Consider the following 14,262-nt stretch of genomic DNA (forward strand, 5'->3'; position numbering starts at 1 on the left):
CATTGTTAGGGCTAACCTCACACACAAGGCTAAGGTCTCTAAACTATTATGAGAGATCCAACTCTTTAACCATCATGACAGATATATGTAGGGATTTCACACTTAAGGCATCAGCCACTACATCAGCAAATTGTCAGGATGATAGCTAGGCTCAAAATCATAATCCTTAAGAAACTCTAACCATCTCCTCTTACGCATGTTCAAATCTTTCTGACTAAACAAATACTTGAGGCTCTTATGATCATTGAACACTTCAAACTTGAAGCCAAACAGGTAATGCCTTCACATCTTAAGGGCAAAAACTACAACAACCAACTCCAGATCATGGGTGGGATAATTTCTCTCATGAGTCTTGAGTTGTCTAGAAGCATAGGCCACTACTTGGCCATTTTGCATCAACACTCCTCCTAAACCCATCCATGATGCATCACAATACACCTAAAAGGGTTCTCTCGAGTTAGGCAAAACTAGCACGTGAGCGATCATCAACTTTTCCTTAAGGGTTTGGAAACTATGCTCACAGTGGGTATCCCACACAAAAGCTTGACCCTTACGAGTCAGTTTGGTCAAATGTAAAGCTAACTTGGAGAAACCTTCTATGAATCACCGGTAATGTTCCGTTAAACCCAGAAAACTCCTAATCTCAAAAATAGACTTGGGACTCTCACACTCAAGGATAACTTCTATCTTAGAGGGATCTACAGCTATACCCTATTGAGATATCATATGCCTTTGGAAACTAACTTTCTCCAACCAAAACTTACATTTGGACAGCTTAGCATAAAGTTGTCGGTCCTTAAGGGTCTATGGCACAATCCTTAAGTGCTCTTCGTGTTCCTCTATAGTCTTTGGAGTATACCAAAATATCAACTATGAATACCACCACAAAACTATCAAGGTAAGGGTGAAAAAATTTATTCATGTAATCCACAAACACACCAAGAGTGTTAGTCACATCGAAGGGCATGACCAAATACTCGTAGTGACCATATTGGGTCCTAAAAGCAGTCTTCAGAATATCGTCAGACTTCACTCAAATCTGATGGTAACTTGACCTAAGATCTATCTTGCTAAACACATAAGCTCCTACCAGCTGGTCCATAAGGTCATCTATTTTAGGCAAAGGGTACTTATTCTTAATCGTCACCTTATTTAACTGGTGGTAGTCTACACACAACCTCATGGTCCCATCTTTCTTTTTCACTAACAACACTGGGTCTCACAAATTTCTTATCCAATAACACCTCTAACTGTTTCTTAAGCTCAACTAACTCTATAGGAGACATCTTATAAGGGGTTATGGATATGGGTCCAGCACCAGGTACCAGGTCTAAGGAGAACTCTATCTCTCTTAAGTGGCAAATCAAATATATCCTCAGGAAACACTTCAGGAAACTCTCTGACAACAAGAAGGTCACCCATGGAAACCTTTGTCTCTACTTCCAGGTTAAACATGATCATGTACACTTGAGCATCTTCTTTTAAAGATGTCACAACTTGGTTGGTAGAGATAAACATCCTATCCTTACTTACTCCAGAATCATCAAACACCACAATTTTATCAAAATAGTTTAGCAAGACATGGTTGGAAGATAACCAGTCCTTACCCAGAATAACATCAATTTCACTCAAAGGTAAACAAGTTAGATCAATCAAGAATGTTCTACTAGAAATTTCCACAGGACAATTCAAACGCACATTAGAAGTTAACACATGACTGCTAGTTGGGGTCTCTACCACAAGATCATTATTTAAAGAAGACACAAGGAGCTTAAATTTCTCTACACACGAACAAGATATAAAAGAATGGGTTGCACTGGAATCAAATAACACAAGTAAGGGAATCACACTTATGAAACGTTTACCTTGGATTTTGAAGCTTCGACACCGTTAAGAATAAAGACCCTTCCCATGGCCTTCAGACCTTTAATTTGGTCATTCAAATCCCTACCATTCTGCTTATTCTTGAGATATGGACAATCTCTCTGAATATGCCCCTTTTGCTTACAGTTGAAGCAGATCATGTCCTTATCGGTACAATTTAAGGAGATGTGGCCTAGCTTACGACACCTGAAACAAATTATCTGAGTGGAGAAAGGAGTGGGTTTGCTACCACTACCACCAACAAACCCCATAACAACAGTCCTCTGATTGTTGGGGCGATTACTATGTTTCTTAGGAGAGGTTGGGTATGGGTTTCCTTAATTTTGAGGTCTATTCTTTTTATTCTTCATTATGCCCGTACTCCAATAGTAGGCCACCCTGTCTCTGGAGTCTTCATCCCAAATTTGACACATGTTCACCAATAATGGAAACTGACGAACACCTTGATAGTTCACAGCTTGTTTCAACTTAGGCTACAAGTCGTTCAAAAACTTCACACATTTTGAACTTTGACTATCTCTTCCTTGGCAGTGAGGAAAGTACCTCACCAGTTCCTCTAACTTAGTTGCATATTCAGCCACAGTCATGTTCCCCTGCTTGAGCTCTAGGAACTCCATCTCTTTCTTGTTCCTAACATCCTCATGAAAGTATTTCTCCAAAAATAGCCTCTTGAAGATTTCCTAGGTCATAGCTTGACCTTTAACCTCCAAGCATTGGTGAGTGTTTTCCCACCAATACTTAGCTTTTTCCACCAGAGTATATGTACCAAAAGCAACCTTCTGCCCCTCCGAAAATGCCATCAGTCATAATATTTTCTCAATCTCCCTTATCCAATTCTAACCACCATCAGGGTTGTATCCTCCATTGAAAGCAAGGGGATTGTTTTGTTGGAAGTGGTCCAACCCTTGATACTCAGCAACTCTAATAGCATGTCCCTTATTTTGATTCCCTATAGCCTAAGCTAAGGCTTGGAGAGCATAAGCTATCGCACGATCATTCCGGCCAACCATCACTCCCTATGCACACCAAGAAGTGAGAACGTGGAAGGAATACACACAAGAAAAAGAACAAAACAAAATCACACCTATCTTAAGTCCCTACTTAGTTACTCTTGAGAGTTGATGCCTCAAGAAATTACTCCTCTAAGACAGTCCTCTCTCGAGACATTAACACTCATTTTCCATCCTTTGTATTCCTGACTGCTTTCCATATCATCCCATTGCACTTCACAAATTATACAGATGGTCAGTCTAATAACTCATGATAAGGCATTTAAACTCATGGTATAGCATACATCAAGGATACAAACATGTTATGACTACACCACTCAAATCTCTATAACTCATGGAAATACAACAAGGTGAGTAAGTTCCAACTACAAACAACTAGAGTAACTATCAAACAATCAAGTACTCAAACATTAAGCATTCAACAAGGCAACCATAGAATGCACAAAGAAACATAGCAGACTCTCAACTCACTGGCCAAAAGGTTCAACCTGGCTCTGATACCACTAATGTAATGACCTGCCTAGTAGCTATGATATCACTACTCTAAATCGTGTAAATTTCAATTTTTAAATGAAAACCCCGTTTATTTGCTTTTGAAAAATGAGAGTAAATTTTTTGCGATATACATTCAGCAAACAATGGAAAAACTTGATTGAATACACAGACACATACACACACACACACACACACCCCACACACACACATATATATGTAACTCAATACACATCATTCATATGACGGAAAGTAAATTATTTTATACATATAATTAAATATTTGATTTACATCCTCAATTAAAAAAGAATCATAGCACCTGCTACGAAGGAGTTGATTAACAAAACACAACTTTCTCCAAAAATAATGTCAATGTCATCACATCGACTTGGCGGATCCAACAAAAGAATCTCACTCCATGTAATCTATTGTTGTCCATCTGCTCCCATGAACGAAGGTTCGTGATCATTACATGTACCAACCACACGACACAAAAATTAGAAGGGTGAGTTTAATATAAAAGGAATCAACATGAAAATCAAATGAGCATGATTAGTAAGAAAACATTAACAAATATCATAATCATACACAAATGTCCATTAGTCCAACATACATTTAACAAGTAGTCATCAGTTTTCCACAATTCCAATCAATCATGCTTAGTATGATGCATGCACTTGACCTTAACCCTCAAATGCAATGTGGTACCATTCCTTAGGAAATAGTATGAGCGTTTCCATGTGACACTCACACTAAGGAAAACTAGGCGGAAAGTGTCGAGGTCACCCTGTCATGCATAGGCAACTCCCATCCCCCATCCCATGGTGATCAACGTAAGTCACAAGGGAGTTCCAAACTGAGTGACATGCCCCCAAGTACAAGTATTTTCTCTCATGAAAAACTACAAGTACGTATTGACAAAGTTTATACTATTTTCATGTAGTATGAATTATGACACATGGGCACCATCAATGCACTGATCATGGAAATCCACTTTTGGCACTGAGTTCGGCCTCTTGCGCTGAGCGCAACATCTCACACTGAGTGAATTTCCTTTTTTGTTGGGAATTACGGTGAGCGCAGCCTTTGGTGCTGAGCAAATTTCCTCTTGGGTTGGGATATGCGTTGAGCACGACATTTCACAGTGAGCGTAATTCCTCACAGGTTAGAATTGTGCTTAGCGCACTTGTATCGCTAAGCGAGATGTCCAAATGTGTTATTTTGAAAATTCTAACAGTCAAAGTGTGAAGACGTGGGTTACGAACTTACAGTCCAGATTTGAAGGCAATCCAACGGTTAACGAATCTGGGATCGCGGTTTTACCGGAACATGTTTAGGTAAAACTTGACCTAATATCCAACAGTTTTACCGGAACAAGTTTAGGAAAATCCCACAGTTTCAACATAGTTCAATCAAACACCACATAACCTAATATCCAAATCAAGTAATCACACATAACTAACTGACATAACACCTCAACTCATCCAAATCAATCAAATAACACAAGAATTACATTAACCATCAATTTTAAGTTATCAAAATTTTAGGGCATCACAGTGCCAACATATAGTTGTCTTCTAGGAAGGCCTTGGATTCATGACACAAGAGCAGTGCCCTCTACTTTGTACCAGAAACTGAAATTCTTTGTTGATGACAAACTGGTCATTATTTTTGCTAAGTAGGATCTACTAGTCAGTAAGCCAACATCCACTCCTTATATTGAAGTTGTTGAGGAAACCTTGGAGACCTCATTCCAAGGGCTTGAAATTGTAAATGCTATTTATGTGAAGGAAGAGAAGGCAATTACCTAACCGTTAGGTCCTTCCATGATGGTAGCAAAAGTTATGCTAGAGAATGTGTATCAATATGGCCATGGACTAGGAAGACATGGATAGGGTAACATAATCACTTGATTTGGTGCAAAACAAAGATTGATTTGATATGGGCTACAAACCATCAAAACCTGATAAAAGGCAGGTTATGCTTGGAAAAATGGAAAGAAGACTAGCTCAATAGGAAAGCATAGAGCCTAGAATTGAGGGGGTCCCTATTTGCGATTTACAAGAAAACTTTTGGAGTGTTGGGTTTGAGTTTCCTAACACGATAGTAGCTTCCAAGGAAGACATTTCAGAAGACAAGTCTTTCAACTTAGTTCCTGCTTGTCCACCAATCTTCAAGTTCAACCATTGGAAGATTATCAAGCTCCTTATAGATATGAATTCAAATTTAAAACTTAAGAATGACACACTTGAAATTGGCAATGCTAGTATCACATCAAGCAGTTTTGATTGTCCCGATAATCAATAAGATGAAGAAAGCAAAGACAAAAAAGGTATATCTTCAGGGTTATTAAGGTTGGTAAAGCAAGAAACTAAACAGATTCCCCCCATAAAGAACCAGTTGATATAATTAATTTGGGGTCTTAAGATGAGAAAAAAGATGTTAAAGTAGGAACATTAATAAGCGAAAACGAGCACAATAAGCTGATAAAGCTCTTACGTGAATATACTGGTGTCTTTGCTTGGCTATACCGAGATATGCTAGGACTTGATGTTAACATAGTGGAGCATAAGTTGCCATTGAAGCTAGAATGTTCTCTAGTCAAACAAAAGTTAAGGCAAATGAAACCAGAGCTATACCTAAAGATTAGGGAGAAGGTCAAGAGGCAACTTGATGTAGGATTTATAGTTGTTGCCAAATACCCACAATGGGTTGCCAACATAGTTTCAGTACCTAAGAAAGATGGAAAAGTTTGAATGTGTGTCAACTACCGAGATCTAAATAAAGCCAACCCAAAAAACGATTTCCAATTACCTCATATTGGCATGCTATTAGATAATACAACATGTCATTCTTTCTTTTCCTTCATGGATGGATACTCAGGATACAACCATATTAAAATGGCTGAAGAGGATAGGGAGAAAACCACATTCATCACGCCTTGGGGCACCTTTTGTTATAAGATCATGCCGTTTGGGTTGAAGAATGTTGGGGAAACATATTAGAGGGGGATGGTGACTTTATTCCAAGACATGATGCATAAAGAGTTCAAAGTTTATGTGGATGACATGAAGTCTAGCCAAATGCACTTTTGGCGTCAAATCTAGCCAAATGCAGAAGATCATGTAATCCATATGCAGAAATTGTTTGAGCGGCTACGGAAGTTCAAACTATGGCTAAATCTAGCCAAATGCACTTTTGGCGTCAAATCTGACAAATTATTAGGTTTCATCGTCAGCCAAAGAGGAATTGAAATGGATCCTGACAAAGTTCATGCAATCTTGGAAATGCCACCCCTCGCACGAAAAATGAGATTTGAGGTTTCTTGGGAAGGTTGAATTATATTGCTTGATTTATATCCCAACTAAAGGCAACATGTGAACCTATCTTCAAATTTCTACGTAAAAATCATCCTTCGGAGTGGAATAATGATTGTCAGGAAGCAATTGAGAAAATAAAGCAATACTTGCAAAGTCCCCCAATCTTAGTCCCCCCCAGTTGCTGGAAGACCCCTCATAATGTATCTAACAATGCTTGATGGATCTATGGGTTGTGTATTAGGGCAACATGATGATTCTGGAAGAAAAGAGCATGCTATATACTATTTAAGCAAGAAGTTCACTGGTTGTGAAACCAGATATTCATTTTTAGAGCGAACTTGTTGTGCTTTGTCATTGCTGAAGGCACTATATGCTAAGTCACACAACTTGGTTGGTGTCTAAAATGGATCCAACCAAGTATATTTTTTAGAAGCCTTCTCTTATAGGAAGGATCACTCGTTGGCAAGTTCTTTTATCAGAATATGACATTGTACATGTGACACAAAAAAACAGTTAAAGGTAGTGCTCTGGCAGATTATCTAGTACACCAACCTGTTGAAGATTATCAGTCAATGCAATGTGAATTCCCGGATGAAGGCATAATGGCGTTGTTTAACAACAAAGATTCGTCAAAAGGAAGAGGATGGATCATATGGTTTAATGGTGCTTCCAACATCATGGACCACGAGATAGGAGTTATATTACTCTCCCTAGAGAAGCAGTATATCCTAATCATGGCTAGGATATGCTTTAATTGTACCAACAATATATCAAAGTATGAGGCATGCATTTTGGGGTTACAGGTGGTTGTGGAATCAAAAAATAAAAAAACTTGAGGTTTATGGTGACTCAACACTGGTGATCCATCAATTAAAAGGTGAATGAGAAACTTGATATGCAAAGCTAACTCCTTACCAAACCCACATTAAGGAATTGGTTAAACAATTTGAAGAAATCACATTCGAGCACATTCCTCGTGAAGATAACCAATTGGTAGATGCACTAGCCACTTTATCATCCATGTTTGCATTGAGCAATGATGAGGGCATGCCACTTATAAGGATCCAACGTCATGATCAGCCTGCATATTGTCGCTTAGTAGAAGAGGAATCTGATGGGAAACCATGGTACTTTTACATCAAATGTATATCAAGAGTTGAGAGTATCCTCCAAATGCCTCAGAGAATGACAAAAGAACATTAAGAAGACTAGCAATGAGCTTTTTCCTAAATGGGTATGTATTGTATAAGAAAAATCATGATATGGTGTTGCTCAGATCTGTAGATAACATCAATAAAGATAGACTATTATAATTATGTGAGGAAATGTCACAAGTGCCAGACATATGCTGATAATATCAATGTTCTACCAATGTCATTGAATGTACTATCATCTCCTTGGCCTTTTTCTATGTGGGGAATGGATGTCATTGGGCCCATAGAACCCAAAGCGTCAAATGGGCATCACTTCATTCTAGTAGCAATTGATTATTTCACTAAATGGGTTGAAGTTGTTTCATATGTCAGGGTAACTCGAAATGTGATAGAGAAATTCATCAAGAAAGAATTGATTTGTCGCTATGGCATACCAAGCAAACTCATCACCGACAATGCAACTAATTTGAACAATAAGATGATGACAAAGTTGTTTGTTGGCTTCAAGAGTCAACATCATAATTCTATCCTATATCATCCAAAGATGAATGGGATAGTTGAAGTGGCCAAGAAGCACAACAAAAAGATCATTCAGAAGATGGCAGTGACATACAAAGATTGACATGGCATACTCCCATTCACCTTACATGGATATTGTACATTTTTCCGTACCTCAACTAGTGCAACCCCATTTTCCTTGGTGTATGGGATGGAGGCAGTCCTTCCAATTGAGGTTGAAATCCCTTCCTTAAGAGTATTAATGGAGGTCGAGTTACAAGAAGCAGAATAGGCCCAAATGCAATTCGATCAGTTGAAACTCCTTGAGGAGAAAAGGTTGAATGTGATATGCCATGGTCAACTGTATCAAAGGAGACTAAAGAAATGATTTGAAAATAAAGTATGCCCTTGAGAATTTCAGGAAGGAGAATTGGTACCAAAAAAAAATCTTCCCAGCTTAAAAAGATCGTCTAGGAAAGTGGGCCCCAAATTATGAAGGACCTTATGTGGTTAAGAAAGAATTCTTTGGAGGAGATTTGATCCTCACAAACATGGATGGAAAGGACTTACCATATCATGTGAACTCTGACGTAGTGAAGAAATACTATGCTTTAAAAAAAAGAAAGAAATAAAGAAAGCTCACTAGGTTGAAAACTCGAAAGAGCAATCTAGGCAAAAATTAGAGTGACCCGTTGAGTTGAAAACTCAAAAGAACAGCTCAGGCAAAAAATTAGGGTCAAAATGGGGGCAGATGATGTCTTGAGGTTATCAACCAAGGCAACAGGTGCGTTGAATCTAAAGTGGGACAAAAGGCATGATGATTTACATGGAGCATGCTTCTTCAAAGAGCAATCAATATCAATGATGTGATGCTAGCATTATTTATATGAAAAGCGTCGTTTCTACTATCATTTGGTTTCAAGTTCATTGTATATACCTTTCTCTTTGTTATGAAATGACAATCTCTGTAAATATATTCTTTCTTTCTGGAATAAAATTTCCTCTTTTCTTTGTTTGTTTGTTCATCGTGCTTTTAATAATGATGTACTGAAAGGAAATGGTATTTTAAATTTTAAAGCATTACATTTACTTTAATAATTTTTTGAAAGCTACAATGGGTTTGATGAATCCTGACAATGTGACAAGCAGAATAGCCTCACTACTGGCTCATAATCTTTAGCAGTAGCTTGAGAACAACCTAAGGAAGTACTCCGATGTTGTTTGACCAAAGGTGAGACGAGTCATAATTCCTCCATCATCCATGAGCTTAGGGCGCATGACATCATAAGGATTAAGGATCCCTTACTTTCTAGAGAAAATCAAGCAAAAAGGAAAAGTGCAGTCTAATAGTTGGTGTCTCATGATATCTTTGCATCATATCTCATTTGCATTGCATTGCATTTCATGTGCTTCATTCCCATTTGAACTTCTTAGTCCGTGAAGCCTCTAATTTTTTCTTAGACCTTCAAGGGAGTAGCATACGTTCCTTTAGTTACAAAGTTACCTAGCCCCTTGCCCTTTCTCTTCAAGCCAGTACTTACCAGGCACCTTTTAAGCCCAGTACCTACCTTGCACAAGTTACAATGTTTTTCTTGAAGCCCAATACTGCCTGACACAACTTACAATCATTTCAGTTTCAATGACCAAGTTGCCTAACATCAATATTCCATCTTCAAAGCCCGTAACCGACCCAGCACCAGCAGTCAAAGCCCATAATCGACTTGGCACCGGTAGCCAAAGCCTGGAATTGACCCGACACCAACAGTTAAGCCCATAATCGACCCGACAGCAACAATCGAGTCCAACACCAGTAGGCAAGGCCGGAGCCGACTCAACACCATCATTCAATCCCGAAAACGACCCAATACCAACATTCAAGCCCAGAATCAACCCGACACTTGCTACATGCCCAGAATGTACTTGGAAAATGTATTCAACTCCTGAACTCAAGCCTGACATCTGCTCGACAACTTCGAAGAGCCTCTACTTGCTCATCACCACATATTGGGTTCCCGAATAAAATTGATTCACTTCTTTACTTGTCTCTTACCTTAATAATCTACAAAACATCATTATTTAGATTATTTGATAAGACACCAATAAAGAGGGGCAACTGTGAATAACCAATTTTATCTGGAAGAATATTTTAATTTTTTAAAAATATTAAATAAATATAAAAATAAGATATGGTTACAAGAGAAGATCATGTCATCATAAAATATCTTCAGTTACAAAAAGAAGATTTTTTAGAAGATAATAGTTAGCTAAATAAGAGAAGACTGAGTCAAAAGGGATAAGTTGGTTACATAATTGACAAATAGTGGACAGTGGAGAGAAATAGGTGGATGAGTAGGATTCAGTGATTACAACAAAAACCTAGAAGAGGTCTATAAAAACTACACTTACATACCGACAAAAGGAGGATGAAAACAAAATGGAAAAAATAGAGAGGAGAAGGGTGAAATTTATGCACAACTCGGAGGCATATTTAAAAGTTTTGACGGCTATAACTCAATGCAACAATTAAAGAGGCACACACAAAGTTTTGATTTACTCCATTGTACGATTTCTCATGTTGACTTATTAAAATGAATGAAGTGCATTGTTATTTCTCTCTTTTGTTTCATTACGTGCAATTCATATATATTTTCTATAATTTCTTTTTTATGTTAATTTGCATGATTCTTATATATGTTGATTGTTTTTATTATTCTTGCTATCATTCTTTTCGTGAGCGTGTGTGCATCATTGTTTCTAGGATATGAATATGGATTAACTTGTTTTTACTTTATACATAAAAGAAAAATAAATTGTCAAAAGGAATAAATTAGATTGAATGCATGTATGTGCTAACCTCATGCTCCACTCATTTCATGGATGGTGCAAAAAATTCTTGCTACAATTCTAAATCTAGTTCCTGACATATTTTATTTTGTGATGAATTATATATGTTGTGAAAATCGCATGTATAATTCTCTTTTAATCAAGAACAACAAATGTAATTCATGGTAAAATAAAAATTAGGGATTATAACTTTGAGTGTTTGAATCTACTCACTTGTGATGGATGTGATTCTAAATAATCTATTTTTACTTCATGCAATGGTTTGATAATATTAATTGATAGCAATTCTACCTTTAATGTTTTAAAATCATAACAGCTTATAGAATAGCCATTTCCTATCATAAACTCTTGGGTTAGAATAAATTTAAAAAATCAAAATTTTCAGAAATAATATTTTATTAAAATAAGCAACAATTTATGACATTAATTGAATACTGAATCTATCTTTAACATTGTGAATTATGAGGATTTGATGACTAGTCATTTGATAGCTTAAATGTTTGTGCTAAGTTTTAATAGAGTATAAAAAAAGGAGTCTTTTTATAATAAGATTCAAGAATATATTTTTTGGGTTAAAGTAAATATTTATAAAATTAATAATGTTACACAATTAATTAAAGATACCGTGAGCATTATAGAGTGTTAATATCTTCTCTAATTGTAATAGAATCTCAAACTCATTTCTGACTCCAAAATTTATTTTAAAGATTTTTTAATGTTTTTCTTCAATTTAAAATATTATAGTAACAACTCCATTTTAAATAAAAAATTTACATCATTCCGTTGCGATCCCAATTGTGACACTTAATTCCTAGTGCTCATCTGATTTTTCAATGTAATTATCAGTAAATTGTACTGTGAATGAGTATGCAAAATTAACAATAGACCTTGGTTCATGTGATCCTTTGTTTACATCATCATTCAAAGCAGCCTTCGCCATGGCCAAGGTGCCGTCAAAGTTTTCGTTTCCACCAATAAATATCAGCAGTTAGAAAATTCTGGTCATGGTGATATATTATAAGGACACGACTTTTTCATCAGAACTTTTTTTTTTTCTGGTCATTATTGATGAACCTCAATAATTAAAAATGCAACATAATTGGAAATTGGTATATCAAGTATATCCAAACATATAGCCCAAATAGGGCTCATTGATAAAGATTTACTCGGTTTAACAAAAACTAAATTTGACCCACTTTACATGTAATAACATCGGAGTATTTTTCCAAGGCCAGGGTCCTCAAGCCTTAGTAAGGATTTTTAATTCCACTTACAGATTTCCTATCAAGGTATTCAAGTGAACTATTTTGATCCTTACAAGTTGAACCTACCCACATCCAATAGCACATATAGATATTTTAAAGAGATGTATGATTTACAAATATATATATATATATATATATATATATATATATATATATATATATATATATATATATATATGCATTTGCATCTGTAATAATATAGGTTTTCTTCCTCTCTCCTTTCGATAATTTCTATGATCTCTTCATGCAACTCACTGAAAATTAGGGTTGAGCGAAACATCTATTTAGCCCAAACAACTCTTTGGTCCACCCCACTTTAAAATAGCATGTTTGGATAGAGTAATTCAGCAGAGAAATTCATTTTTTAAGGAATTTAAAATGATTCATGATAAAATAGTTTATTTTGATAGAATATTTGAAAGCATATTTAATTTTTGGTATTTTTATGAATCATTTTGATTGAATAAAATAATGAGATTTCAAATTCTCTCAAAAAATATAGAATTTGAAATTCTTTTTTCAAAGATGCTCACTCTAATTCACGTTCTTGCTCGCGACTTTTTCTCGCTCAACACTCACAACTCCGGGTGACCAAAGTTTTTACGGCTGACATCGATATAAGTTGTTTCATTGATGTTGGCCGAGGTTTTTTGGGTCAGAATTTTTTGTATGATGTCAACCAAAGTTATTTTTTGCCGATATCGGCTAAGATTTTTTTAGATGATGTTGGTTAGGGTTATTTTCTCACTAACGTTAGTCATGAGAATTTTTTGTTGATGTCGGCCAACGATTTTTTTTTTTGCCGTTAGTTGATGTTGACCAATGATTTTTTTGGCCGAAGTTGACTAGATTTTTTCTACTGGCATCAATCATGACTAACTTTTAAGTAGACACCTGCTAGGGTTTTTTAGCCGACGTCAACTAGGTTTTTCCACCCAAAGCTATTTTTAGCCAATATCGACTAGGGTTATTTTTCAATCGATGTTAGCTAGGGTATTTTGGCTTATGTCAACTAGATTTTCTTAGCTAACATCGTTTAGGATTTTTTTTGCCGATGTTGACTAGGATTTTTTGGCTGACATCAGCCAGAGCTATTTCTTAACCACGTTAACTATTTTTTTTGTTGATGTTGTCTAGGGTTTTTTTTGCTAACACTAGCTAAGTATTTTTTACTGACATCAGGTATGACTATTTTTAGTCGACATCGACTAGGTTCTTACAGTCGACATCGACTAGGTTCTTACAGTCGACATCGACTAGGTTCTTACAGTCGACATCCACTAGAGTTTTTTCGGTCGACATCGGTCAGAGCTATTTTTTAGCCAACATCAGTCAAGGCTATTTTATAGCCGATGTTGGGTAGGGTTTTTTGTCTGATATTGGTCAGGGCTATTTTTTAGCCAACTTTGACTAGGAATTTTTTGGTCAACGTTGACCAATGATGTTTTTCGACTGACATCGGGTAGGTTATATTGGTCGGCATCGACCAAGCTATTTTTTAGCCGATATTGGGTAGATTTTTTTGTCAACGCCTGCTAGAATTTTTTAGGCTAACGTTGGCTAAAAATAGCCTTGGTCAATGTCGTTCGAAAAGACCCTAGCCAATGTCGACCAAACAAACCCTAGTCGATATTGGTAAAAAAACCTAGCCAACATCGGCTAAAAAATAGACTCAACCAACGTTAACCGAAAAATAGCCCCGGCTGATGTCAGCTGACAAATATTCATGACATACTTTGACAAAAAAATCCTATTTGATGTCGACCGAAAAATAGTCTTGGTTGATGTCAGTTTA

The 14,262-nt window shown here is 36.5% G+C and overlaps 1 protein-coding gene across 1 annotated transcript; it reads right to left on the reverse strand.

The window, feature by feature from the left end:
• Window positions 1-796: 796 nt before the first annotated feature.
• Window positions 797-2,501, reverse strand: LOC114423725. The gene is made up of 4 exons (XM_028390620.1): window positions 2,428-2,501; window positions 1,866-2,070; window positions 1,319-1,524; window positions 797-998 (listed from the first exon to the last, which is right to left on the reverse strand). The coding sequence occupies exons 1-4, from the start codon at window positions 2,499-2,501 to the stop codon at window positions 797-799; spliced, it is 687 nt and encodes a 228-aa protein (XP_028246421.1).
• Between the last annotated feature and the right edge of the window lie 11,761 nt (window positions 2,502-14,262).

Source organism: Glycine soja, chromosome 1 (genome assembly GCF_004193775.1).
Source record: "Glycine soja cultivar W05 chromosome 1, ASM419377v2, whole genome shotgun sequence".
NCBI lineage: Eukaryota > Viridiplantae > Streptophyta > Magnoliopsida > Fabales > Fabaceae > Glycine > Glycine soja.